The sequence below is a fragment of the Chaetomium tenue genome (assembly GCF_020726465.1).
Source record: "Chaetomium tenue strain MPI-SDFR-AT-0079 chromosome Unknown F5144scaffold_4, whole genome shotgun sequence".
Classification (NCBI taxonomy): domain Eukaryota; kingdom Fungi; phylum Ascomycota; class Sordariomycetes; order Sordariales; family Chaetomiaceae; genus Chaetomium; species Chaetomium tenue.
Window position 1 is genome coordinate 4829885 of NW_027117332.1, and position 24248 is coordinate 4854132.

The 24248-nt window shown below is 56.2% G+C and overlaps 11 protein-coding genes across 11 annotated transcripts; 5 read left to right on the forward strand and 6 right to left on the reverse strand.

The window, feature by feature from the left end:
- Window positions 1-253: 253 nt before the first annotated feature.
- Window positions 254-1427, reverse strand: F5144DRAFT_490289 (PLC-like phosphodiesterase; the record flags this gene model as incomplete). The annotated part of the gene is made up of 2 exons (XM_066785787.1): window positions 254-1228; window positions 1290-1427. The coding sequence occupies 2 exons, from the start codon at window positions 1425-1427 to the stop codon at window positions 254-256; spliced, it is 1113 nt and encodes a 370-aa protein (XP_066643994.1).
- Window positions 1428-2691: 1264 nt separating this feature from the next.
- F5144DRAFT_603567 (general substrate transporter) lies at window positions 2692-4433 on the reverse strand (the record flags this gene model as incomplete). Its single annotated transcript, XM_066791288.1, has 3 exons — window positions 2692-3027; window positions 3094-3947; window positions 4010-4433. The coding sequence occupies 3 exons, from the start codon at window positions 4431-4433 to the stop codon at window positions 2692-2694; spliced, it is 1614 nt and encodes a 537-aa protein (XP_066643995.1).
- Window positions 4434-6424: 1991 nt separating this feature from the next.
- F5144DRAFT_575392 (uncharacterized protein) lies at window positions 6425-8515 on the forward strand. The gene has a single exon (XM_066789077.1). It carries the CDS (start codon window positions 6685-6687, stop codon window positions 8416-8418), a length of 1734 nt encoding a protein of 577 aa, XP_066643996.1. The 5' UTR covers window positions 6425-6684; the 3' UTR covers window positions 8419-8515.
- Window positions 8516-8759: 244 nt separating this feature from the next.
- On the forward strand, window positions 8760-9506 carry F5144DRAFT_603569 (VPS4-associated protein 1; the record flags this gene model as incomplete). Its single annotated transcript, XM_066791289.1, has 4 exons — window positions 8760-8870; window positions 8942-9208; window positions 9271-9338; window positions 9392-9506. 4 exons carry the CDS (start codon window positions 8760-8762, stop codon window positions 9504-9506), a joined length of 561 nt encoding a protein of 186 aa, XP_066643997.1.
- F5144DRAFT_264939 (uncharacterized protein) lies at window positions 9483-10578 on the forward strand. Its single transcript, XM_066783576.1, has one exon. The coding sequence runs from the start codon at window positions 9694-9696 to the stop codon at window positions 10417-10419; it is 726 nt and encodes a 241-aa protein (XP_066643998.1). The 5' UTR covers window positions 9483-9693; the 3' UTR covers window positions 10420-10578.
- Window positions 10579-11272: 694 nt separating this feature from the next.
- Window positions 11273-12768, reverse strand: F5144DRAFT_264995 (protein-tyrosine phosphatase-like protein). The gene is made up of 2 exons (XM_066783577.1): window positions 12602-12768; window positions 11273-12534 (listed from the first exon to the last, which is right to left on the reverse strand). Exons 1-2 carry the CDS (start codon window positions 12646-12648, stop codon window positions 11436-11438), a joined length of 1146 nt encoding a protein of 381 aa, XP_066643999.1. The 5' UTR covers window positions 12649-12768; the 3' UTR covers window positions 11273-11435.
- A 1042-nt stretch (window positions 12769-13810) lies between these two features.
- Window positions 13811-17743, reverse strand: F5144DRAFT_593545 (uncharacterized protein; the record flags this gene model as incomplete). The annotated part of the gene is made up of 8 exons (XM_066790469.1): window positions 13811-14237; window positions 14312-15430; window positions 15521-16122; window positions 16509-16527; window positions 16609-16702; window positions 17258-17289; window positions 17340-17438; window positions 17625-17743. The coding sequence occupies 8 exons, from the start codon at window positions 17741-17743 to the stop codon at window positions 13811-13813; spliced, it is 2511 nt and encodes an 836-aa protein (XP_066644000.1).
- A 372-nt stretch (window positions 17744-18115) lies between these two features.
- Window positions 18116-18953, forward strand: F5144DRAFT_265187 (uncharacterized protein). Its single transcript, XM_066783580.1, has one exon. It carries the CDS (start codon window positions 18208-18210, stop codon window positions 18736-18738), a length of 531 nt encoding a protein of 176 aa, XP_066644001.1. The 5' UTR covers window positions 18116-18207; the 3' UTR covers window positions 18739-18953.
- Window positions 18954-18987: 34 nt separating this feature from the next.
- F5144DRAFT_265110 (uncharacterized protein) lies at window positions 18988-19946 on the reverse strand. The gene has a single exon (XM_066783578.1). It carries the CDS (start codon window positions 19644-19646, stop codon window positions 19149-19151), a length of 498 nt encoding a protein of 165 aa, XP_066644002.1. The 5' UTR covers window positions 19647-19946; the 3' UTR covers window positions 18988-19148.
- A 141-nt stretch (window positions 19947-20087) lies between these two features.
- Window positions 20088-22227, reverse strand: F5144DRAFT_265185 (uncharacterized protein). The gene is made up of 3 exons (XM_066783579.1): window positions 21789-22227; window positions 21280-21630; window positions 20088-21207 (listed from the first exon to the last, which is right to left on the reverse strand). The coding sequence occupies exons 1-3, from the start codon at window positions 21871-21873 to the stop codon at window positions 20246-20248; spliced, it is 1398 nt and encodes a 465-aa protein (XP_066644003.1). The 5' UTR covers window positions 21874-22227; the 3' UTR covers window positions 20088-20245.
- Window positions 22228-23354: 1127 nt separating this feature from the next.
- On the forward strand, window positions 23355-23769 carry F5144DRAFT_603573 (Cyanovirin-N; the record flags this gene model as incomplete). Its single annotated transcript, XM_066791290.1, has 2 exons — window positions 23355-23487; window positions 23546-23769. The coding sequence occupies 2 exons, from the start codon at window positions 23355-23357 to the stop codon at window positions 23767-23769; spliced, it is 357 nt and encodes a 118-aa protein (XP_066644004.1).
- Between the last annotated feature and the right edge of the window lie 479 nt (window positions 23770-24248).

A 24248-nucleotide genomic window follows, 5' to 3' on the forward strand; every position in this document is an offset into this window, starting at 1 on the left:
GTCAGTTTTCCGCATAATAGTAACTCAGGGTTAGCTATCAAGATGCAATGTGTCCGTAGTGACAGACTCCCACGATGCTTGCATCAGTATTGACAATACCCGGCGGCTAATTGCATCCGCGGCTGCAACATCATGGCGAGCCCTGGTACTTGGAACATGGGACGATGAAACACGATCGCCCCGGATTTCATTTATTAGATCCACATTAATTATCCCCATCCAATATGTCCATCACAGTTTCCCTTAAAAGTGCTTAAAAGAGGCCAAAGCAGTTGGCATAATACGTGACGGTGGCGCTCCAATCCGAGAAGACACCAACCACGCCCACATCCTGCGCCAGCACGTGCAGCAGATTGTACACGTCGCCCTCGTTGTTGGTAACGTTTGCAATGCTGCTGTAGTAGTATCCGCCCCCCGAGCCATCGCCCAGCCAGCCGCTGCGCTCCAAGCTCCAGGTGATGATCTTGAGGCCGACCTTCTTGGCCTCCAGGGCATACTCGCTCGGAACGATGCTGCCTTTCTCGACCGCGACGAGGTACGGGAGCGGGGGCGCGATAATCTTGACGCCCGCCTTGGCGTACTTCTTGAGGCTGGCCACCGCCTCAGGCATGGTCATGGCCGCGTCGGCGCTCTCGTCGAGCAGGACGGCCTGCTTGGCCCACTTCGGTTCCGCCTTGATCCAGTAGAGGAGGTCGTCGTACAGGAAGGACTGCAGCCACACGCGCTCCGGCTTGATGTTGGCGGCTTTGAACTCGTCGATCAGCTGCTGGGCGAACTTGGCCTGGGTGTAGTCGCTGCCGGCCGGGAAAGGCATGGGGACCTCAGGGGTCTTGAGCTCAGCGGTGAACTTGAGTCCCAGGCCGTCGACAAGCTCGACATAGTCACGGAAGGTGAGCACACGACTGCAAGTCTTGGCATACAGGTCAGTCCGATACCCAGGCGTGCCGCCGAGGAACTCGGCCGGTGTGGTGGCAGCGCTGTTGGAGGCGTCCATCTTGGCACACAGTGTCTCAATTTCTTCGAGGGTGAAGTCCGAGGTGCAGCACTTGGCGGTAGCAGCGGCGCCGTTTGCCGCCGGCTTAAAGGGAACAGTGCATTTGGCATTGAGTTCCGGGATGGAGACCACGTTGGTGGTGGTGTGGAGGTCACACTGGGCGTGGCGACACACGAGCTTCTTGTCCTTGGTGAATGTGACGTCGCATTCTTGGATACCGGCCCCCATTCTCGTCTGCCGCAGAGTTAGTGATTTTTATTCGAAAGGACGGGCGCGGGAGACCATAGCTGCTTACCCCGGCCATGAGGGACCCGTGTGTATGCTCCGGGAACTGCAGGGTGCCGCCACCGCGGTGAGAAATGCTCCAGTCGCTTCGCTTCATCTCCTTTTCGGAACACGAAGCGAGCTTCTGCTTCAGCGGGCCATCGTCCATGTCGTCAACCAGCCAATACGGGCGAGGACCGAGCGAGATCCGTTTGACGGGAGTGACCTTCCCCGGGCCGGAGCTACATCCTTTCCCATTGTCGCGGGGAGCCGCGAGGCTCGGGATAACGAAGGCCGACCAGGCCAGGAAACGGATCGCTACCATGGCGGGCGGATTGGGTGATCCGGAGGATGGTCTCGGGAAGGGAAGCTCTGGGCGGGCGATCTCGGGCTTCTGGGCTTTCGAAGCCGGGGGATTCGCAGCATCGGGACCAACCCATATATATACTTGGAGTTGCACAGGAACTAATTATAAGCACGTGTGACAATCAAGGCGTTCGGTTCCCAATCTGCTCTTCGATGCACCCTCTCCGTTACCCCTGAACCCGGGAAGAATGCATCTTCGGCCCCAACATCGCTTCTCCCAGCACGTGGCTGGGGGTAGGATTGTTATCTTTCTAAATCTGGTATAATCTGCCAAGAACAACCCGCAGGACAAGCGTGGGCCGCCTCTCGCCCAGAGGTGTGCTTCAATCTGCGTTGCTGATTGGTGGTGAGTGGATGAGAACACCAGCCGCGGATGCAGGTTGTGCAGGTTCTTGCTCCCAGGGGGACGAGGGCCCGTGAAAACGAAAGGGCTTTCCAGGATAGTCAAACCCAATCGTAGATTCTTCCGTCTTACAAGGACGTCGAGATGACCCGAAGGCTTGAACTTTTCCTGATTAATCACTGAAGATCACATTGTTTGCAATGACCACACCCGACCCTGCGAAACCATGAGGTAGCATCCGACTCCATCATGACTTGGCATCCCACGTGGGTTATTGACGCGGAAGACGGCATGTCTGAAGTGGATTGCCTTGTGGGCACCTTATGGAGTTGAGTTGAGTTGACGGTCAGGGGTTCCACAACACCGAGGTGCCCTTCTCAACAGACTGGACGGATGAACATCACAGCGGCGCGATTTCCTATCTAGGTACTCTGTCTTCCCCAAACTGACAGCGCCCGTTTCACTATGTGCCCGAAAAGGCTCTCCGGCTCCCACGTCAACATATCTACCTAACTACCCTGAATAAATCTTCGAGTGCTCTTATCTCACAACCCGCTGGCTTTTGACCCCATTCCATACCTATTGTACACACGCTTGCTCAGAGGAGATGAGATGTATACATCTAATCTGTATTTAAACGCTCGTTATAAAGAAAAGCCTAGGTCCTCTATCATTTTCACATTATCCAATCCCCAACTTTGCCATACGCCAGTGCTTCTAGCACTTACACCCGCGACGCAGGCTGTGGGCTAACCTCCTCTAGAGCAACGACTTCGGCGCTAGCCGAGTCGCCGTTATCTTCCTTCCCCTTTTCGCGAGGGGTCTCACTAGGCCGCCAACCGGCGCTCCGCCACGGAGTGCATGTCTTGTCCCCATACATCTCATCCACCTGCTCTAGCGACAACCCCTTGGTCTCATAGATGAGGAAGTACACAAATGCGATACACAGGAAGCAGCAGCCAAACCAGACAAAGAAGATCTTGCTCTGCAGGTTGGCGTACCCTTCGCCGTAGTTGACCAGATACGGCGTCGCGTACGCGATAGCCCAGTTGAGTAGCCACTGTATTTCCAGATCCATGTTAGCATTCATTCTTTACGTAGGGGATATCGGCGGAAAGGTACGTACGTTGGTGGCAGTTGTGATAGACAAGCCCCTAGCACGGTGCTTCAGGGGGAAGATCTCGCCTGTCACCACCCAAGCGAGGGGGCCCCAGGTGGAGGCAAAGAAGAAGATGTAGATGCAAACAAAGGCGATAGATGCCTTTTGCGCAGCAAGATTAAACACGAGGATATTACCGTCGGCATCTTGTCCGGTAGTGGTGGTGCCGAGGACGGCCACGAGGAGCTGGCTGACGCTCATGCCGATGCCGCCGAGGAAGAGGAGAGGCCGACGGCCCCATGTGTCGGTCGCATAAAGGCCGGGAATGGTGGATACGACGTTGACGCAGGAGGTGATAAGGGTGATGGTGAAGGCGTTGGATATGCCGGAGTTGCGGAAGAATTGCGTGCCGTAGTAGAAGATGAAGTTAATACCCGTAAGCTGCTGTAGCGCTTGGATGCCCATGCCCGTCAGCTGCCTCTTCAGCATGCCGCCGCGGAAGCAGTCGAGATAGCCGGCCTCGCCTATGCTCATTTCAAACTCGTAGCTGGCTTGGACCTCAGCAAGCTCGTCATGGACAGCGGCGTGGTCCTGCGGCAGCCGGCGAAGGCGTCCAAGAGCCGACTTGGCTTTATCCATTTGCCCACGCTTGATCAGATAGCGGGGTGTCTCTGGGAGTAGAAGCATACCCACCATGAGGACGATGGACCAGGCGAACTGGACGGCGATGGGGATCCGGTAGGAACCTGTGTCCATGCGGAGATGCGTGGCATTGTCGACGACGGCAGCGAGGAGCAAGCCAATAGTGATGGCGAACTGATAACTCCCAACAATAGCTCCTCGGATCCATTTCGGTGCGGTTTCCGACTGGTACAGGGGGACTGATAAGACGTCGTTAGCTATCTGGTATTCACTACTAGAGAGGCAAAGGTCTGGCACTCACCGAGAGCGGAGAGTAGGCCAACGCCCAGTCCCGCAAAGAACCGCCCGGCAAGGAAGAGAGGGAGCGCAGTGGCCGCTGTCTGGAGCGCGACGCCAAGGTTGAAGACCCAACACGACGCAATGAGGCCCCAGCGGCGTCCGATGGTGTCACCCAGAAGCGGTGAGGCGAGGGCACCAAAGAAGGTGCCGGCGGACAAGATGGACACAATAGCTGACGACTGGGAGGGTGATACGTCCAGGTGGCCCTTGGGATCACGATAGCCGGTTGAGAAGAGGTCCCTCCAGTAGTCCATGGCGAGGATTCCGCTGATGGTACCCGTGTCATATCCAAAGAGCACGCCGCCAAAGGCCACGAAGGCACTGATGGCGATGGCCGGCCATGCTGAGCCGGCCTCCCCAGGAGGTTTTGAGACGGCGAGGGGCATTGTGTTCCCAAGAGGACACGGCAAGTTCTCCGACGGCAGACCACGAAATAGAGAATGGGAGGAGGTCGACGGACACAAGAGGTTGAGGTAGAGTTCAGTGGCCCAGAGGTCTAAGGAGCTGAGCCAATGCTGCGGGATCCTGCTTTTAAACCCGGGGATGTTGGGCAGGTTGCGGGGAGCGCGGAGAATCCGGGGAACGAGGTTCAGAAGGGGAGGTTTCCCCGTTACTCCACGCCGACCAGAAGGTGGAGGAGTGGTCCACTAAACGTGGTCATCCCCTTCGTCGGGTATCCCATGTTTGGTTTAGTGTCCCGCTCCGCGGTGGATGGAAAGTGGTTGAGTACAAAGTAATGCCGCGTGTGTAGGGGTAATGCACGTTCCTTCCGACTCCTGCGGCCAGATAACAGGGCGGGCGGTCTTCTCAAGGGGCAATCCTCGCTGTGGTCATGCTCAACGCTGCGAGGCCACACTCCCTTGAGTGCACGGCGGTATGCATGTACATGATGATGCGAGTAACTATAGCGGCGGTTGGTCTCACACCCCAATCTCAAAGTGGGCCTTCCTGCTGTTCGATTTTGGCGGTGCAAGTCGTCCTCTCAGCTCTGTTGCAGTTCGGAGCGTTGAAAGACCTCGTGGCTCCTGGTTTTGACCGGTTTCGAGGCGCCAGGGACAGGCCCCGGAGAAATGTCCTTGTTGGTCAAAGTAAAGGGCCGATGAAGGACTGTTGGCTATGGGCTTTCCTGCTGAGAAGCGGAGAACCAACAGGGCCGTCAGCCGCCGTCTGCAAATGGGTGTGCCACGACAGGGAAACGACACGGAGCTTGCCATGCAAAGGGGCGCCACTTAAACGCAGATCATGGCACCTAGGGAGGCTAGTGCACGGCAGTGAGTCGGGAATCTCCGAGCTGAGGCTCTGTGTCTTGGCTGCTTGACGATGACGTTCACTGTTCATCTCATGACAGCCTCCCTGGCAAACCTGAAATGGTGCAGAGCATCCAGTCTTTTGTTTCATCTCGTTGTACATACAAGAACTGAGAGCTCGCTCATCAAAGTCTAGGTGCATGACTCTCCGGGCTTCCAGGATCTCGAATGATCCACCAGTGCGATTCAGGAACAGGAATAGGAGGCGCGTACGGATACGCGAAGACCCTCTCACCTGCTCCATTTTGTCTCCATGAATCGGCCCTGTTGGCCCTTGTTGGAGCATCACGGACCCACTTGACCTGAACAACGTCGTGCGAGATTCGGTCCGATTGTTCGATTTCGCCGTGTTCACCAACGGCAAATATAGAGATGCGGCGCGCGCAGAAGATTCCGGGTGGCGAGTGTATTTTTTCCCTCATTTTCTAGAAAGAGCCGGTTTCAATGTTGTTTTTGTTAGGTTGGTTTTGGGGCAGCATGGGATGCCGATCAAGGGATCGTTGTGTAATTACCTACCCGACTGTACATATACTACGTATTTACAAGATCGACAAGGAAAGTATTGATTGGGTACGTTACGTAGCGTACGTCATAGAGAGACCCAAGCATGTGTTGCGCCCGTTTCTGGTCTAATCTGGCCAAAAAGCATCTGCCCCCTAGAAAGTAAGTGTGGATAGCTGATCAGAAAGGAACCCTTATTTATTCATAACAAGGGGTGCTGTGATTTGTGGTGAACTCCGGGTTGATGGGCTTGGAGAGGTTCGTACGGCAGTGTTTCGTCTTGAAGATCAGGTACGTAAGGTACTGTGTATGTATACTATGGGACGATACCACGTTGTGTGAAACTTTAGTAAACCAACCAAAAGTGAGGGGCTATATATACAATTGCGCATATCGAGGTGAGTAGGGATCTATACTTATCGTCTTGTTCTTTGCTTTGAACACCGCAATGATGTAGACATTGGAAGGGCTATGGCAAAAAGTGATTTGCCCTGAATTCTGTTTGATAATTACCTCAGGTGTGATGAAACGCAATCCCGACGCAGAGGGTTAGGGTTTCTATTTTTGGTCCTGAGCTACCTAATCAAATGACGGCTGCGCTTGTGGGCGGCTGTTTAAGCCACACACCACAGTAGGTGGCCCTTGCACGTCTTGGCAGAAAGGCCATGTGGCTTTCCTCCAACGGGACTGTATTCCATCTGATACTTTCGCCACCTGCTTGAAAACAAAACCTCATGCCCATAGTTAGCCAAGATTGCCATTCCAAGTGACTTTTCCCGTCATTTATTTTTAAATAAAAAAAGATTATTCATTTCCCTCCGCCATCGCCATGACTCTCAGCCCACGATCCAGCAACGGGGGAAGACGGCTTGCGGCGGGTAACCCGTACTACGATCTCGGGCGACACACGCGTCGCGTAAGCACCAGGAGCCCAGATGCCCAGACTTGGTTCGACCGAGGGCTGAACTGGGTTTACGCTTTTAACCACGCCGAGGCCGCCGCATGTTTCGGACAAGTGGTGCTTCACGATCCCGACTGCGCCATGGGTTACTGGGGTGTTGCATTTGCCACTGGCCCCAACTACAACAAGGGTTGGTCAGCTTTTGATAAGGAGGACTTGTCACAATCTTTGGCAACATGTTACAACTTCTCCCGCAAAGCTCAGGCGATGTCCGGGTCCGCGACCCCTGTCGAGCGGGCGCTTATCGACGCTCTCACGTATCGTTTCCCTTCAGCCACCACACTTGTGGCCCTGGGGTCGAGATCTGTCCTCGCATACGCCGATGCCATGAGGCAAGTGGGCAAGGATTTTGGCGAGCAGGATTTGGACGTCACTACACTCGTGGCGGATGCCCTGATGAACACGGCACCTTGGAGACTTTACCGGGCAAAAACCGGCGAACCCAATCCCAATACCCCCGTCCTTGAAATACGCGAGATGCTCGAACGCGGTATGGCGCTACCTGACGCAAAGTATCATCCCGGTATCCTCCATATGTACATCCACCTCGTGGAGATGTCTAAGATGCCCGAGGACGCTGTCAACGCGGCCGATTACTTGCGAGGCCTGGTCCCCGATGCCGGCCATTTGCACCACATGCCCAGCCATATCGATGTTCTTGTCGGGGACTACCGGCGAGCGCTTCACGCCAATCTAGAAGCCACTATTGCCGACGACAAGTACTATGCCCGTGAGGGCGGGAGAAATTTTTATTCCTTCTATCGGATGCACAACTACCACTCTCTCATATACAACGCCATGATGGCCGGCCAATCCCAAGCTGCCCTTGACGCCACCACTCGGATGGAAGATACGATCACCGAGACGATGCTTTTGATGACATCCCCTCCGATGGCGAGCTGGCTGGAGTTCTTCAAGTCAGTTCGCGTTCATGTCCTCATCCGGTTCGGCATGTGGGAGGAGCTGAAGCAGCTGCCAGTCCCGGAGGACAAGGAGCTCTACTGCGTCACCGTCGCCATGACGTACTACGGGAAGGGCATTGCATATGCGGCTACCAACGACGTCAAGACTGCAGTTGGATACCAAGACATCTTCAGGGACGCGGCAAGACGCGTGCCGCCAAGCCGCCTCGACTTCCCCAACAGGGTCGTTGATGAACTTGCAGTTGCAGCAGCTATGTTAGAGGGAGAGATCGAGTATCGACGCGGCAATTACGAGGTTGCTTTCAAGAGCTTGCGCCTCGCCATCGCGCGGGATGACTCGCTGCTTTATTCGGAGCCCTGGGGTTGGATGATCCCCTCACGCCACCCATATGCCGCGCTACTACTCGAGCAGGGGCACGTCGATGAGGCCGCCAGGATCTACGCCGATGACCTCGGTCTCGGCGCCGGTCTTGTCCGAGCCCACCAGCATCCAAACAATATCTGGGCCCTACACGGCTATCACGAGTGCCTTCAACGCCTAGGGCGCACCGCCGAGGCGAGCATCATCCGCAAGCAGCTCTCGCTCGCTATGGCAGGCGCCGACACTAAAATTGAATCGTCGTGTTTCTGTCGATTGAAGCCGGCGGATGACGGTGTTACCAAGGGTTGTCGTTTATAGCATCAGTTAATGGTTTTGGGAGTATAGGATATTGCATACTGGATCTACGGAGGAGATAGATGATACCCAATAAAGCGCTTTTTGTCTTTTGGTTTTACTTTTTAATCCCATTTCTCTTCTTTTAGTCTCTATGTTTTTCCCCATTGATTTTTGGGCGGCAGAAGCCACAGTGCCTCCTTCGCTGTATGCATACTGTATGTACGTGCGTGCACTTGGTATAACTGTGCGGGGTACTCTCACCCAAACCGTCCCACTACACTGAGCTCCCGCACCGAACCCTGTCCACAACCGTTGTGGATCGGGTAGCTTGGTACGCGACTGCTGCGCGACTGCTGCTGGACATGTCGTTTCCCAATATCTACACGCACCGCAAGGTGGCCGAGACCAAGGCCAAATCATGCGACATTTGCTTCAAGATCAGCTCTAGCGTGTTGATCACCCCCGACAACAAGGTCCGCCCAATTGCCCCTGCCCGACACCTTTCTCAAGCCCGTCAACATGGACACGGTCTGACAGCCTGCAGGACTGGTTTTACGTCTGTCCCGCACATCTCAAAGACATCGGCTTCTGTACGCCCAAGATCGACCAGGCAGCCATCGAGGCCCGCAAGAAGCGCGAGTTGGACGAGGAGGTCGAGCGAGTGAAGAAGGAATACGAGGAGAAGCAGAAGAAAAAGAAGGAGAAGGACGAGAAGGGCAACAAGAAGGATGATAAAAAAGACGACAAGAAGGAGGACACGAAGGATGGAACCGGCGAGGACAAACAAACCACACAGGACAAGACCGAATCAGTCAGCGACTCCAACCCCCCGATCGCCTTCGTCCCCTCTGGCTAATGTTCTGTTTACTACAGGCCCAAGAAGGTGCTACCGCCTCGCCAGTGGATGAAGAGGAAGAACCCCGCGTGTTCGAGTTGAAGAGGTGGGAAGCTTTCCTCGTCCCCGCCGTTCCGTTTTGCTGACGGCCACCTGCAGCGCCTTCTACCAACAACGGGTGAACAGAAAGAGACAAGCCGAGATCGCCAAACGTAACCGCGAGCGCATGCGCGATCCCACCTTTTTTCCGTCCGTCCCTAAGAACCTTCCATGATGAAGGGCCCCGGCAAGCACACGAGACCGAATCAGCAGGCGTCTTCCTGACACTGGGCAAGAGTACCAGGCCAGCATGTCCTAAGTGGGGGCCATTTGATGCTTCCTTCGGGCTTGTTGCTGTGATACTCCCCACAGTCGAGGGTTGCAGACCATTCAAGGGCAAGAATAACACGGGTAAGGCGAGCATGCACGCCTGGTATGGGTTCGGGTTTCGGCTCTGCGCTGGTGGGGTTTCCTGGGTTGTATCGGCTGCAAGCGTCTTGTGTGGTATCTCAGCACCTGCACACTGGCCTTCCTCGACCGACTGCAGCATCACGACCGCGGCTAGCGCCCGCCGGGAACCGACGGCCTTTCCACAATTTCTGCATGGAGATCCTTTCGCCGCCAAAGAAATCGGTGGCGGGATACATGGACTGTCTGTCCGCTGCACTCTCGGGTCACCCCGACTGTTCGTGGAGGGCGTTCTTTCTGTTCCCCGGTACTTGCATGAGTGGCCCCCACTTGGCGATCCGTTGCCCGACTTTGGTTGCCCACATTGCAAAATGCAAGATCTTTGCATCCTCGTCCAACGGCTCGAAGCGACGTCAGATTGGCCGATATGTCGCTTGGACGGCTCAGTTCCTCGTCATTTGTATGTAGCATCTCTTCGTCGCCAAGACGTTGTGCAGATTGGCTGCTCCTCCCCTCGGCGTATTATTAGCCCATCTGACAGCGATCTCAACATCCATCGAGACGATGAACGTGCTTGTAATGTGAGCCCGGAGGAAGGGGCCCCACTACGCCGCAGGAGGAGTGATTCCAGTACCGGACGAGCTCGGCCACGGCCGGAGAAAAGAAGAAAACGAAGAAAAACGGATCCTTCGTCTCAACAGACGACGGTCTCACCCCCTCCTAAGCTGTCTCGCATATGACGGTTGCATCGGAGACGCATGCCCGCGTCTTCATGAAGATTTAGCGCTTACTGTGTGCTGTCACCACACAACAACCGTCTTGATGACTGGCTTCCTGCAGTCAGCCGGTTGCAACACCAACTCTGATGCATGCCAGACAACCTTGGCGCTCATCAGTCAGCTATGCTTCTGCGTATATGAGGTGCTCGCGCCGGTTTCGGAATACGCGCCAGGTCTGTTGAGCCTTTTGTAGAAGACGATGGATTCTCAACGTCAAAATGAGCGAGGTCGGTGTGTGAAGGGTACGTTGGCACAATCAACACAAGCAGGACATCAAAATTACCAGCAATGGCCTAGGCAACGAGTTCGACAGCTGGAGAAAGAAGAGGCAATTCTGTCCGTGAGCACGGAGCCACTGCGGGCAAGGTAGAAGGAGTTTTCAGCTTGTTCAACATTGGGTGAAGCCGGCCTGGGCTGGGTTGGGGGTGGAAGATGCTGAGATTGAGATTGGAGGGGGGGGGGGGGGGGGGGGGCAGAAGGATGGCTAGGAGGTGCCTCGCTTTGGGAACCCGCAGATAAGTGCGTTGGCGCAACCTATTGTCCGTCGCGTGCATCCGTCCCAACTCGGGGACCAAACCTGTCTGCCACAACTGCCCGGGACAGAGGGGGCGGGCCAAGTAAACAAACATTGAAGGGAGATTGCGAAAGTCATTAGTCTATGCAACCGGGTAGGTTCTATATAAGAGCAGCGTGCCAGTCCAAGGTCGGCCTAGGCCATCTGGGTGTGCCACTGGCTCCAGCATAAGCAAGACTATGTAAAACCCTACAGAGAATTTTAGGACTTGGAATTTATTGCAAACCTTCCTGTCAGTCACCTACCTTACGTTGTGGTCTCGACAAAGCGCATATGCAGCTGTATGTAATACGCTGCGCTACCGTGCTAATCTTTATCGACTACGGTGAGGCATCGCAACCTGTGGGATCGTCTAGGCTGTGGCGGGAGGAGCGGCGTATTACTCGGATCCCGAGCTCCACCATCAGAGGTTCTCCTTGTACCTCTCGGCGGCGGCGTCGGACGTTGCAACATGGGGCGCTCTTGCAGCCCCCGGTGGCATGCGGATGCCCAGGGCAGCCATCCGCTCAGCAACGGCGCCGGCGCCAGCGCCTTGCCTCCCTTTGACAACTTTGTCGACCTTGCTGTTCTGCAACGAGAAGGCCGGGGCAACCCACTCGCCACAGCTGCACTTGAACCCCTGCCAGGCGTACCGGCCGATAGAAGCCGAGCACTTGGCATTTGGACATATCAAGCGGCCGTCGAGCGCGCCTTCCTCTAGGATCGGACGCATCCACGAAAGCGCCTCGATGAAGAAATGGGGACAGTCTGCCCGGTCCACTTCGTCCGTGCCGCGATGCGGTACGATAAAGGGCCCCGTGGCTAGCACGCGCCGGCATTTCTTACATCTGAGCTCCGTCCCCGTGCCGGCCTCCGTAGCCTTGACAGCGGCCCCAATTGTCTCCTCATCCTCGAAGCGTATCCAGTCAGGGGCTCGCCCGATGCGCGCCGCGTCTTCGACCTCCCGCTTGTATAGCCAGCGTTGGTACGCGGGCTCCTTCTCGACCGCATCGTCGCTGCCGGCCGGGCAGCCCATGTCCCACCATAATTCGAGCTGGCGCATGAAGCCGTCGTTGGGCTCGGCTAGGGGCCGGGTCTGGCGTACCCATTCCACCGCTTGTGCGACCGCTTGTTGGGCTGTTGTCGTCGGGTTCGCTTTGCCGAAACGGTGCGCGTGTTTCCAGAGGAGGTAGGCCACCACGGCGGAGACGGAACGCGACTTGCCCATGGCACAATGCACGAGGACAGCACTGGGTGGTGGTGTTATTTCGGTTGTCGATGGAGCTTTGTCGTTGTTGTCGTTGTCGGCCGTGGACTTCCCGGGATGGAGACCGCGGTCGATGAAGCGTACCAACCTGGGGAGTTGCACGAGGATGTCCTGGTCGTCCATGTCATCGATGTCGATGCTGAGGTGCTCGACATTACGGAATGTATCGTCGTCTCGGTTTAGAGCGTACTTGACGACGGAGAGAATGTGGGTGATGCTGTGTTCTTGGAGCCGGGCACGATTGATACCGAAAACGCTGCGGTACCTACACGTCAGTTTTTCCTGTTTCCCAGCTGCGAGACAATCTGAAAATGCCCACTCACCCTCCGACATACAGCTCTTCAGGGCCGTTGATCCGGTTTACGGCCATATTTTTGCGAGGTTAAAGTGTGAAGGAGTCACACAACTTTCCGGTCCAAGTCAAAATTATTCTAGCTTGTGACAGACACAACACAGTCGACAATTTGCAAGACTGCCCCGCGACTGACGACTGCGGGGTAACATGGACCCCTGTCAGGGGTCTGAAGTGGGGCCTGGGTTCGGTCAGCCCTGTCACGGAAATGTGGATGGTAGGCGACTGTGTGCCGGACCTTCTTGGCGGGGCAAAGACAACACAACAACACAGAAAGACAAAGGGCCAATTGGAAAACAGATATTGGTACTTTTCTATGGTTCATTGGCATGGTCGGTCATCAAGAGGACAAAAAAATGTGTCACCGTCAAATGCGCCAGATACGCCCCAGAATACACCATGTCCAGGAAGTAAAGGTGCGCCGTTGAGCCGTTGCCAGGACCATACTGGGGAAAAAGAAAAATGGGATATACAGATCTGTAGGGGCTCCAAAATCGGCCATGAACACCCTCCAACCAAGCCAAGAGACGCCGCTTTGATGTAAACCAATGTGAGCTCGGACACTTCGGAATCCGGTAGCTATCGCATGCTAATGCAAATGCTCAGGTCGTAACTTCGTTCGGCGCGGCGAGCCTCGTTGTACCTGAGGGTTACCGCGTCGGTGGTAAAAGTGTCGGTGTGCGCTGCTGCAATGAAGTGCCGGTGGTTGAGGTACCGGTAGTTCGTGAGGGATGGCCACCGAGTCGTCAACGGCTTGCTCGGGGATGAGAGGGGGTTCAGATGCATCCGAAAAATAGCGAGCCCTTGTCCCGGGATCGGGTCCGCGGCGGGCTTGCATGAAACGGTCTGGGGCGCTGCATCAACGTCGTCCCTTTGGCAGGGTTGAGCTCGCGCAACGATCCTGGATCCGGGCGAGGCAACGTCGCATCATCTCGCCCCGGCCATCTCCGCCACGACGGCTGGATCGGCCAAATCTCCTCTTGCCCCACTTTCGAATTCCGAAAGTAGACAAAATACCCAGAATCGAGACCGAGCTGGCCAGGGCCTGGCCCCGGGTTTCGCTCTGAGATCTCGACGAGGCATCCGTCTTGGTGAGGGAAGCTTCCATTCTCAGGAGGAGCATCCCAAATCGCAAATCCTGAATTGCCCCCACATCTCATCCGCGATGGCGAGGAGGGCTTCATCTCGTGGGAACGGGTGGGTCCTCTTCCAGCATGCAAGCATTCTCGAGCATGTTGGTCCACTTGCCACTGGTGCCCGCATGGCTATGCTTGAGGTGCTGGCGGAAATGATCTGCTCGGTAGAACTTCTTGCTCGAGTTGCACTCACGGAATTTGTGCACGTCCTGGAGATGGCGTGCGCGGTCCTCCCAGTCCTGTTCGTCTTTCCCGCTCCTGAGGAACTCCTCACCGCAGTATCCACAGACATCCGCCTCGCCGGGCCTCGTTGTGCTGTCGTGAAACGCCCGCGCGTACACGGTCAAGGCCGAGCATGACCAGCTATGCCGCCGGACATGGAGCGAGTTTTGATGTCTCTCGGCTTCGTTCTTGTTTTTGAAGCGGTTGCCGCAGAACGCGCATCCGTACTGTTTCTCGGCCTCGTGCGCTCTGGTGGGGGTGGCGGAGGTTAGTTCGACGACTGCAAAAATCCAAGGGCGTGAATGCAAGGACCAATAGCATACCTCAATTCTTCTTCGGTCTCAAACTTTTTGGGTTTCTTCGGGCAGCACTCGCACATATACGGACCCTTGAGCTTGGCGGCCAGGCTGCTGTGGTTTTTGGGGACATCAGCAATCTTCCGTGGGGAGGCGACGGTGCGCGTGACCTGTGCTGGCGATGGCTGTTCGCTAGGTGATCGATTATGTGGTGAGAGCGCACCGACGGTCCGTCCGATTGAGGGGCGCGGAGAAGCGGATATGCTTGTTGGCGGCGGATACGGGCTGCTGCAGGTCATGGGGTCGGTTGGGGACAAGCCAGCCGGGGAGAGGGCGTTGGGCGAGCGCCGCCCAAACGAGCCCATGCTTGTGATGCTGCTAGCGGTGAGGTTACTTGCGAAGCTTCCGCTTCGGCTGACCGAGGACACACTCGACAGCGAGTTTTGAGGTATCGCCAGGAGCCGCGGCGTAGGTGAGCCCCGAGTCATTAAGCCGCCGTCCCTTCTCCTCAGCAACTCGTTTGCTACCGCGGCGTCATCGCTCGGCGGCGACGAGGCCCTGCGTTTCTGGCCTGGTTGATAGCAGTCGCGTTCCCTCTCTCGTTCCCGCTCTCTGTCCCGGTCCCTATCCCAGTCTCTTTCCCGCCACTGGTCTTCAATCGCAAGGCTCCGCATGCGCGTCGTTTCCTCCATGGGAAAATCAACGTCATCTTCCCGGCCGTCGTAACCCCCGTAACCGGTGTGCCCCCCCTCATCTGCCGCAAGGACCCCGTGCATCCTGCGAGGCCGCGGGAGTGGCGACCGATTATACTCATTACTGTCGGTTCCCAAGGGTGAACGGTGGTCCATAGAACCCCGCCCGTGATGGCCAAAGGGTGCGGCGATCGGAGATGTGGCTGACATGGCTCCGGGAGACTTGGTGAAGGTCGAGTCTAGGTATGGTTGTCTGGTTCGGTGGGGTAGAGAGAGAGTCGTCAGCTGCGCGTGGTGGGGGCGAGCGCCCTGCAGGTCGTTGACCGACGCGCTGAGTCCAGGACGCCGTCCGGGGCGGTTAAGCTTGTCGAGCATCGAGTGGTCGATGGAGTCGCCGCTTGGGCGGAAGCTCTTCATAGTGTGGTGACCGAAAGGCGAGGGGAAACCTGAAGATCTAGGGATGGGCGGAAGATAGCTTGGTTAGCTCACCTGGGCGTACACGCCGTGAAGTGTGCCGCAGGGGTTACGGGTGGCCTGGACAAACCTGAAGCTTTCGAAACTGTGGTATCCGTCGTCGGAAATGTCACTCCTGAAGGACATATCCCTTCGTTTGAAGCTATGCCCAAACGAATCGGCACCAGGGCTGCCGTAGTCGTCCCTGCGCATGCTCTCTTTGAATTGCAGCGTTGGGTCGACGGGCCCACTGATGGGGACCAACCGTGGCGGGGGTAGAGGCGGAGGCGCGTTGATGTAATCCGTACCGCGTATCGCCATAGGATTCGAAGCGGCCGAGGGCGAGAGGTTGTCTGCGAAGGGGACCGCGCGACCTGGAGGTCCAAAGGGCCTTGAGAGGGTTTCGCTACGACCAGTTGATATGGACGGGAGAGGGCCGGGACTGGGGCTCATGTCTCTTCCCCCGTACCCCCGGGAGGGCGCCTGGATGGGGATGGCGGCCATGACGTTGGGTTTGGACTTGGTGGCAAGGGAAAGAGTAGGCGTGTGGAAGACGATGGCAATGTCAACGCGTGCTGAGAGCCTCAGTGGGAAAGGAGGACAGCGGACGAGCTGAAGTGCAAGGCGAGGTTTCGCCTTGCCACCGGCGCCGATTCCGACGAGGTCCTTGGCTGAACCGAAGCCGTACCAAGCCTGATCTCACAGTGGACACGGACACCGGGCCCTGCAACTGGCGGCTGGCAGGGAATCGCAATTTTTGAAGCCTCAGCTGCTCAGGCGTCCGAAGAGAGCCGGTCTTGCCGTGCACTCGTTTTGGGATTGGTTGCGGCGGCAGCTCAATCCAGCGCACAAGCAACTGGAACACCCCGCGTGCATGGGATCAAGACGAATGAGGGCAGAAAGGAGACAAGAGTGCGGAGGGCGGCGGCTGATAATCAACAAATTAGGTAGCTAGTGCGATGCAGGAAACGGCCAAAAAAATAAAAGCAGACGGCGGTCCGCCTACTGCGACAGTGCTGGCTCCCGGGCCATTGGGACGAGGGCAGTGGTGGTGGAGAAATTGTGTGGGCTGGGGTCACCGTCCTTGCCGGGAAATGCCTGCCAAAAGAAGTGGAGGTTTGGCACGACAGGGCGTCAGGGCGTCTCGAGGGCGTGTCGCCGGCCGGTGGGTTCAGCTACCCAGGCGTGGGGCCGCACGGCAATGGGCCAAATATGTGCGGCCCCCGCTGAGTGTCCTTGGTGTCAGCTGCAGTAATCAGCAGCCGGTCGCTGGCTACCTAAGGTGGTAGGGAGGTTGAGAGGCTGGAAACCTGGAAAGAGGGAGCAGCCCCAATTTGTCGTGTCACTTGCTCGGAACCTGAAAGTACCGGGAGGTGTCTTTGTGAGCATGCTGGGGTGCGCTGTTCCGTGTCGTTCATCCATCAACTCTCATGTATCCACGATTCGTCCCTGCCATGTACGCAGGGTCGTAGGGCTGGGTGGCTGCGCGGGATGTGGCGGGCAGAGGGGACGGGACGCACAGAAAAGATGGAAGGACGGAACACACGGAACCTGGAAGCGCTCGAAGGCGGAACGAGGGTACGAAAGCGAGGGGCCCGTTTTGCGGAATATTGCCCTGCGCTGCTTGCAGAGCGCGGATTGGAAGGAGCGAGCTGCAGAGGCCCCATCCTCGGCACCATTGGCTCGCAGCACGCATGGCATCGCACTCAGAAGGTCGCGTCATCCAGAACGGTTTAAGCCCGACCCACTCTCCCACTCAACCCAGTCCGCTGCTTCAGCCCTTTTTTGTGAAAAACGGCAGGGATAGTTAGTGGATCTGCGAGGTAACTGGGTTCCTTTGCGATCAACAAATCCATGTCCCTGCCTCCTGCGCGACTTTAGCGTAGCAACCTCGAGGCACCACAAGGAACTGCCCGTGTGGGAATGATGAGTCCTTGGGAAGAACTCGCACGGCCAACTCCACAGAGCTTTGTTTGGCGGAGTGTTCCAGTCGTTCGAGCGCGTCCACTCTGCTCGCTCACAAGTTACCTGCCTAGGTACTTACCTGACTGCACGGCCTGCCTCCATCAGGTTCTCCAACATCCTCCAGTCGAAGGTTGTTGTTAATTTGCGGCAATATTTGAGCAGGGCAAGACCTGGATAGTTAGTGGCAGGCAAATGAGGAGGAGGTGAGTGTCGGCGTCCGCCCATGGGACCCCATGCCTCCGGTCAATGGTGGGGTCTCGGTCTTGCCTTGCTGGGCAGAAAAGGGGTCACCGCCTGTGGGGAAAATCCTTGTCTCAGGGATGGGATGGGATGGGATAGTTCGGACCATGGCCGATGTCTTTCGCTTTTGAGCCTTATTTTACAGGTTTCCATGCAACCACCGAATGAATGAATTGTAGCGAAGCTTTCCTAGCTGAAAAGTTTGCAGCGGACTCCGGCCGATTACCGCCAAAAAGTAGTAAGTTGGAGAACCTCCTTTTTTGTATAAAGTTTGCCCGAAGCTCGGGTTTTTTTGGGGGGGGCGGGGGGGGGGTTTGTTCTCGTTTTTTTTTCTCGCCGTCAGCCCGTCAAACGAGGGTACATTACCTACCTCCCTCTTACACTTACTAGATCCAGACAAAACGACACCAACTAGACCCCTCCATAGCTAAACCTAACCGGGGTGACTAGTGGGACCGCCCTTTTCTCACCACCAAGGGATGAGCCCATCCAACCGCAGCGACGCCATCTTCAGAACAGGGAGGCGGGCGGAGCGATGATCTGGCAGGTGGTAATCGGCAATGCTAGCGGCAAATGGCGGTTCCGAGACACAGGCAGCGACAGTGCGGACAGGTTAGCTCTTTCGGTTCATGTTTTGTTTCACTCCTGGGAAGGGGCGTACGGATGCATCCTCTCCTGGCCGACGATCAACCGGTGCGTGGCGATCAAGTAGGCCATCTTTCCGTCTTTCTTCTGGTTCGCCTGACGAAAGTGGGCGGCGTTGATTGCAAACGCATGCACGAAGACCATGCGTCAGCAGGATGGGTGAGTCGTCGTTCGGTTGTCCAGACAGGGCACATCCGTCACCCGCGGTTGACCCCGGTGACGAGATTTGGGGGCCAACCAAAACGTGGCTCTCTTGTCAGCCTCCACATCCATGAGTGGGCGGCTCCGAGAGTAAAGGGCCTGCGAGGTTGGAACAAGGCCGCTTGCCCCCTCCTTGAAGCCCATGAACCTACGAGAAATCACAGGGAACGTGCCTCGAGTTGTAACTTGGTTTTTAAGTTTGACCAGCCACACGTCTCAAGTTCCATACCAACCTCGGGTATATTACCAGGGCCCTAGGCAGGCAGGTAGCCGTCCAAGGGAGCTGTCCAAATGGACCCTTTGGCTCCGGCCCGGGCGGTTCCAGATGGAGTTTGACACCGCACGGCCATGAATGCAAACTTTGGCGTGTGGAGGAATCTCAGCCCTACGGTAGGGACAGCCAAGACCCCTTCCCATTGCAGAATAGCCCGTGGTGATTGGCAGAATTGAAGTGAGCTGACATCTGGTGGGTTCCCAGTGCTTGGCTAGAACCACGTCTTGGTCAAAAACTCATCCTGTTTATGTTGTTTCTTCGGCTTGGCCTATTTTGCAAACGGTAATTCTTCAAACGTGCGCGTTTGGATTTCGGTGGGAGAAACGGGATGGGCTTCGTGAAAGTGACTTCGGGACTCTGGGAGTATTTGCGCGCTGGATGCTTGGGCTACACACTAAGCTGTTACTTCCCCCGCAACAAAGGCGGCTGCGGGGTAAATGAAGAACCCCAGTCCAATTAGCGGTGAGCGGTTCGGTGTCGAGGCGGCGCTGGCCTTCGGCCTTCCACAAAAACCACCAGCCGAATCGAGATGGCCCTTTCCCCCAGCTGACCTCCCATTTCCGGGTAGCTCAGCAAGAAGTGAAGCTCCTGTGCTAGAGATTCGTTGCCTTGTAGAGCTCCTCGCTCGAAAGCTCCGTCTGCTGTCTAGCCATATATGTACATTGACGACGTGAGGGACCTGGTTAAGGGGTCGCATCGTCAGTGGGGAGATACCCCATGCCGAACAATTCGAGTACCTGTATACGTAAGGTATGTACTTGACGTACCTTGTGGACACTGCAGTGCTACGGATGCAACCACAACATGCCTTGCCCGAATCCCACAATCTCAGGCTCATGGACGAGAAACAACCCCCTGCCCAGACGAGCCGGGCAACCGGAACGGATACCATGGGCGAGAAACCGTTCGAAATCGCCGATAGTTACAAACATACCCATGTGGTTATATCGGACACTAAGCAGGATTCGGGTGGCGATGTTGACCCCCCCGGCCAACGGCAAAACCGTCCCAGTGCACAGTGCACTAAGCGCAATTGCAGCATGACTCGGGTATATACAGGATATAATGAGAGACCCGACGTAGGTTGCTCCCTCCCTCTTCGGGCCTCGAAGAATTCGATCAGAGAAAACGGAGGCCTCTGGGGATCCACCGAATCCACGCCGCCGAGACGCTAAACAACACCGTGTCTGTCATTGATGAATCTCCGAGTCTTTTTGATCAATACCGACGCGGCCTTCTCGGGTTCTTGGCCAAATTGGCTGTGGGTCAAACCCCATCACCTCAACAACCTCTTCGCCGTTCACGCAAAGAGGTCCTGTATGAACGTGGAATGCAGGCAAGGCAGGCAATGTGTGGTTCCCGAGGGGCAAGTCGAAGCTTCACGTGTGGTGTGGCGGAGCAAAGAGGCAGCTCACTCCGCATGGGCAGATTCGTGGTGTAATTACAAGCAACAGATTCTCCGGAGGCGAGGCAGCCAATAGTTCTTCTGACTTAGTTTTCCAAGCCCTCTGCCTCGTCATCCTCCTCCTCGTCGTCATAATCGCCCTGCGCTTCGTCGTCGTCATCGTCCTCCCCACTTGATCCACCTTCGCCCTCGCTATCGTCTTCACTTCCAGGGTCGTAGTCCTCCTCCAATTCATCCTCCTCGTCCTGGAGCTGCTGCTCCGCCTCGCGTTGGGCCCGCTCCAGTGCCGTAAGCCCGTCCGCGTCGCCTTCTTCAACGGCCAGCTCATCGCCGGCAGCGGGCTTTTTGGTGTTCTCAGCCAACTCCCTCTTGGCCTTGCGTTGCTCCGCCATACTACGGTCGGCAAGGCCGTGACGGCGGACGTACGTCTCGTCAATCCCACCATAGTCCTCTTGATCGATCATACCGAACTCGATCTCCTTCTCGATGCCGAGATTGGCATCGTTCGATATGTCGGTGTCGAGCTCCACTACGATGTTGAAGGTTGTCCGGAGGACGTTGGTGTAGCTAACGGCTACAATGCGGTCCAACGGAAGGAACAAGATGGGCTTTTTGAAGCCCCACAGGATACCGGTGGGGAGGAAGAAAAGGAAACCGTCCTTGCTGCCGCGAAAAGCTTTCACGTGCACTGCTTTTTCGTTTGGGCGATGCGGCTGCCGCGCCACGCTATGGAACAGCTTGGGGTCCGAGGCGACGAGCTGGCACGAGTGGTTTCCGGCCGAACGCATCGACGTCGTCAAAGCCCAATGAAGTAGGCTACTGTATGTGTCTGAAACAGCCTCGGCCGCTGCGGATGAGGGGCCCGCGACGCTTCCAGGTTTTGGTGCCGTAGCCGGGACCGTGAAAACCAGCGGTTCCAGCGGTTGCAGGCCGCCACCGGAGTTAGCGCCGGCCTGCTTTGCGGTTGGTAGGTAGCTATCGCGCGGAAGAAGGACGTAGTTGTACTGGGCTTGGGATTTGTCGGGAACTGGCAAATAAAACGCGTGTTCTGGGAAGACCGGCCGAGGTTAGTTCAACAATGCGTCGGTCTAGCAAACGGGCAAGCCCGGTAGAGGCGTACCAATGTCCTTCAATGGGTACACGACCCCCTGAACCGGAACCGACGTCCCCGAAGCCCGAGCATACAAGAAATTCTTGGTAAAGCAAAGGTCGTACTTCTTGCGCTGAGGTGCTGTAACCGATATGTCCCGGACTTCGAGCAACACGGGGTCGGTAGCGGCGACATCGACACTCAACCCGGCGGTTGGCGCCCTCCCGTGTGCATGCCCATTCGGCTGCGGGTGTGTTGGTAATTGCGCGATATCAATCCGCCTCCTCTTCGACGCAGGCCCGTCTTCGGGGTCAGCCGAGCCGAGCCGTTCGTACACGAAACTAGCAATGTCGTTGAACAAAATGGTACGCGCGGGCGTATCTAACGAAGCAATACGCCAATCGTTAGCAGGCTGATCCCCAGTTGTTAACATTCATTTTCCCTAATTGGCTCCTTGTCGCTGCTCGCTCATCTCGGGCGCATTGGACCACCAGGCCACTTGTGGCCGACGGCCGGGGGAGTAAGGGGAAAGCGCGTACCGGCATTCCTCTCGATGTTGGACAAAATGTCCGGCCGGGACTGGAAAACGGACCGCAGCGTCTGGACATCAAGTTGTGTGGCCATGACGATGCGTGAGTGCACGAACCCAAGAAGAGTCAATCGATGGTCGACTTCCCGATCCCGTGCTGGTGTCGTTGTACTTAGGGCCTAGGGTTGTGGGCGTGTTCGTCTCGGCCGTTGGCGTAGGTACGATGGAAGTACTCGGGTAATGTTGTAATGTTGATGTTGGACGGAGCACGCGTTAATGGCCTACCACAGCAACACCCAGTGCTGTTTTTTAGTGGGGCTTCTTCCCACCTGGGCCTCTCCCGACCTTATTTGCCAGGCTCTAAACTTGGAAAGGCAAGGCTCCCGCAAAACTCGGTTTTAGGTAAGCTTCGAGTCTTTATGTGACATCAACACACTTCAACTTGGCCCTGAGCTTCGCCGTCCTCTGGATGAGATGGTAGCGTTAAATTAATCTACAAGTACGTACGTAGCAAATGAGATAAGGCGCGTAATGTGTTGCACGCGTCTGCCTGCCGTCGCCTACACAAATGAGCAGCACAGAAGTTGACAGAACCACCTACAGCCCGTCACGTGTGAGGTTTACCGTTGCGGCGTTGAGGTATAAGCCAGGTAACAGTTTGATATACCTTTAGGGGAGGTACTGCTACATCCAGGACCAGTTCATGCCGCCTACAGCTTACCTTCCCCATCGGCTGCTTGAGGATCGCTGAACCCGGAAATCCTCCGAGTATCTGGTTTAACCTGAGGTACCTATTCTAAACCGCCCGCTCCGGCGCTCCCCAATAATCCTTCCCATCTTGGAATTCTTGGAAGAGCACGCAACTGGTTATACCCCGCGCGGCTTCTCCTGGCGTGCTTGGGCACCACGCGGCTTTCTCGGGTAACGGGCCCAAAAGAAGGGCAGAAGAGTCCAACGTTGCAGCATGTTGCAGTTATCAGGTCATCTGCAACTGTATGTTTGCCTTGGCGGACACGGTGGATTGGACCATGACCCCCCACCGCGTGGCTGGAGGCCTTTCGACCCGTCACGCAAACAGTTGGTTTATCTCCAATGGGCGGCGCCCAGCCGGGTTTAAGCGCTGTTACACCTCGAGGTGTATGTACAAGACCCATCGCGCGGCCGCTCGTACGCTCTTGGCTCTTTGTCACCCACACACGCAACACCACATCTAGTATCCTTCCCCGCTCACCCCGCCGCTTGGAGATAAGTCGTTCTCGGGCGAACTCCACCTTCCCCCGCCCTCTCCCCCATCGCCAACGCACCTCTGCAACACGCGCGCTGGCCGTGGCAGAGAAGGGTGGAGTTCTCGCCCTCCTTTTCTCGCGTGATTCGTCTCGTTTCGGCTGTGCGGCACAATGCCAGTACCGTGATGCGGGATGGAAGGCCCACTGGGGGCAGCAACTGTGTTGTACTCGACACCTTAAATAGCCTTGGGTGTTCCCTAGACTCGATACCTCGCTCCCTCTCTTTCCACAGCTCTACCAACCAACAGTCCGTCTCACAGTCTTCATCCTCAACGCCATCAATAGCGATCATGTCTTTCGCTCTATCGGCTCAAGAAACCCGTGTCGAGGATGGCCATATGCTCCGGGCCCGTCTCCAGAAATCGGACGGCGAGTGGGTGGATGCTGAGATCAATCTCAACGATTTCATCGGCAATAATGATGGTATGTGAGCCAAACTGGGGTGCCATCTTCAAAACTACCCGCTGATGACATGTCCAAGGCTTTTTCGAGTGGGGCGGAGTGAACTTTTCCCAAAGCGCCCAGGACATTGACTTCTCAGTCGAAGGTGACGACGCGGTCCCAGTTCTCCGGGCTACTCTCACCAACATGGAAGGCGAGGGTATACAGGGAGATATCAACCTCGGCGAGCGCATCCAAAACATTGACGGCGGTTTCCAGTTCGGTAAGTTCGAAACTTCGGCGGTAGAGAGGGTTGTCGTCTAATTCCTTCTTCTTAGTGTAGTCTCGATCTCGAGTAACGATTGCTCAAAGGGAGGTTGATTGGTCGGTAGGGCGTAAAGTCACTTAGCACAGCTTAGTATTTAGAGTAACCAAACCTTATCACCGACATACCTACTCATACTGGCCCACACTTGTAAACTTGTTATACTTGGCTCAAATCCACTTCCGCGAACTGTCGGCGGTCTTTGGCCGCAAGCGGCGCCGCGGGATACATGTACATTAGGTATGTACCTACCCAATTAACGTCACATAAAACCTACTGGCTCTTAGGCGTCGTTGTGTACACCTATGTAACTCGGGTACCTAATTACCGATGACACATAGGACAATGCAAAGCAATGCAAAACCACTTAAGTACCGTACCTAGTAAGAGGCAAATAAAACTCCTAATGACTCGTACAGCAGCCCGATGTTAAATCACAATACACGCCTGAGTTATTAGGGACCTAGCAACAGCATTT

Coding starts and splice junctions, on each gene's coding strand:
- F5144DRAFT_265187 (XM_066783580.1), top strand. CDS start 18,208: ATGGCGGTTCCGAGACACAGGCAGCGACAGTGCGGACAGGTTAGCTCT.
- F5144DRAFT_264939 (XM_066783576.1), top strand. CDS start 9,694: ATGCACGCCTGGTATGGGTTCGGGTTTCGGCTCTGCGCTGGTGGGGTT.
- F5144DRAFT_265185 (XM_066783579.1), bottom strand. CDS start 21,873: ATGGCCACACAACTTGATGTCCAGACGCTGCGGTCCGTTTTCCAGTCC. Junction 21,631..21,788: donor CAACATCGAGAGGAATGCCG/GTACGCGCTTTC, acceptor TTGCTTCGTTAG/ATACGCCCGCGCGTACCATT. Junction 21,208..21,279: donor GTACCCATTGAAGGACATTG/GTACGCCTCTAC, acceptor CGGTCTTCCCAG/AACACGCGTTTTATTTGCCA.
- F5144DRAFT_575392 (XM_066789077.1), top strand. CDS start 6,685: ATGACTCTCAGCCCACGATCCAGCAACGGGGGAAGACGGCTTGCGGCG.
- F5144DRAFT_264995 (XM_066783577.1), bottom strand. CDS start 12,648: ATGGCCGTAAACCGGATCAACGGCCCTGAAGAGCTGTATGTCGGAGG. Junction 12,535..12,601: donor GAAGAGCTGTATGTCGGAGG/GTGAGTGGGCAT, acceptor TAGGTACCGCAG/CGTTTTCGGTATCAATCGTG.
- F5144DRAFT_265110 (XM_066783578.1), bottom strand. CDS start 19,646: ATGGTATCCGTTCCGGTTGCCCGGCTCGTCTGGGCAGGGGGTTGTTTC.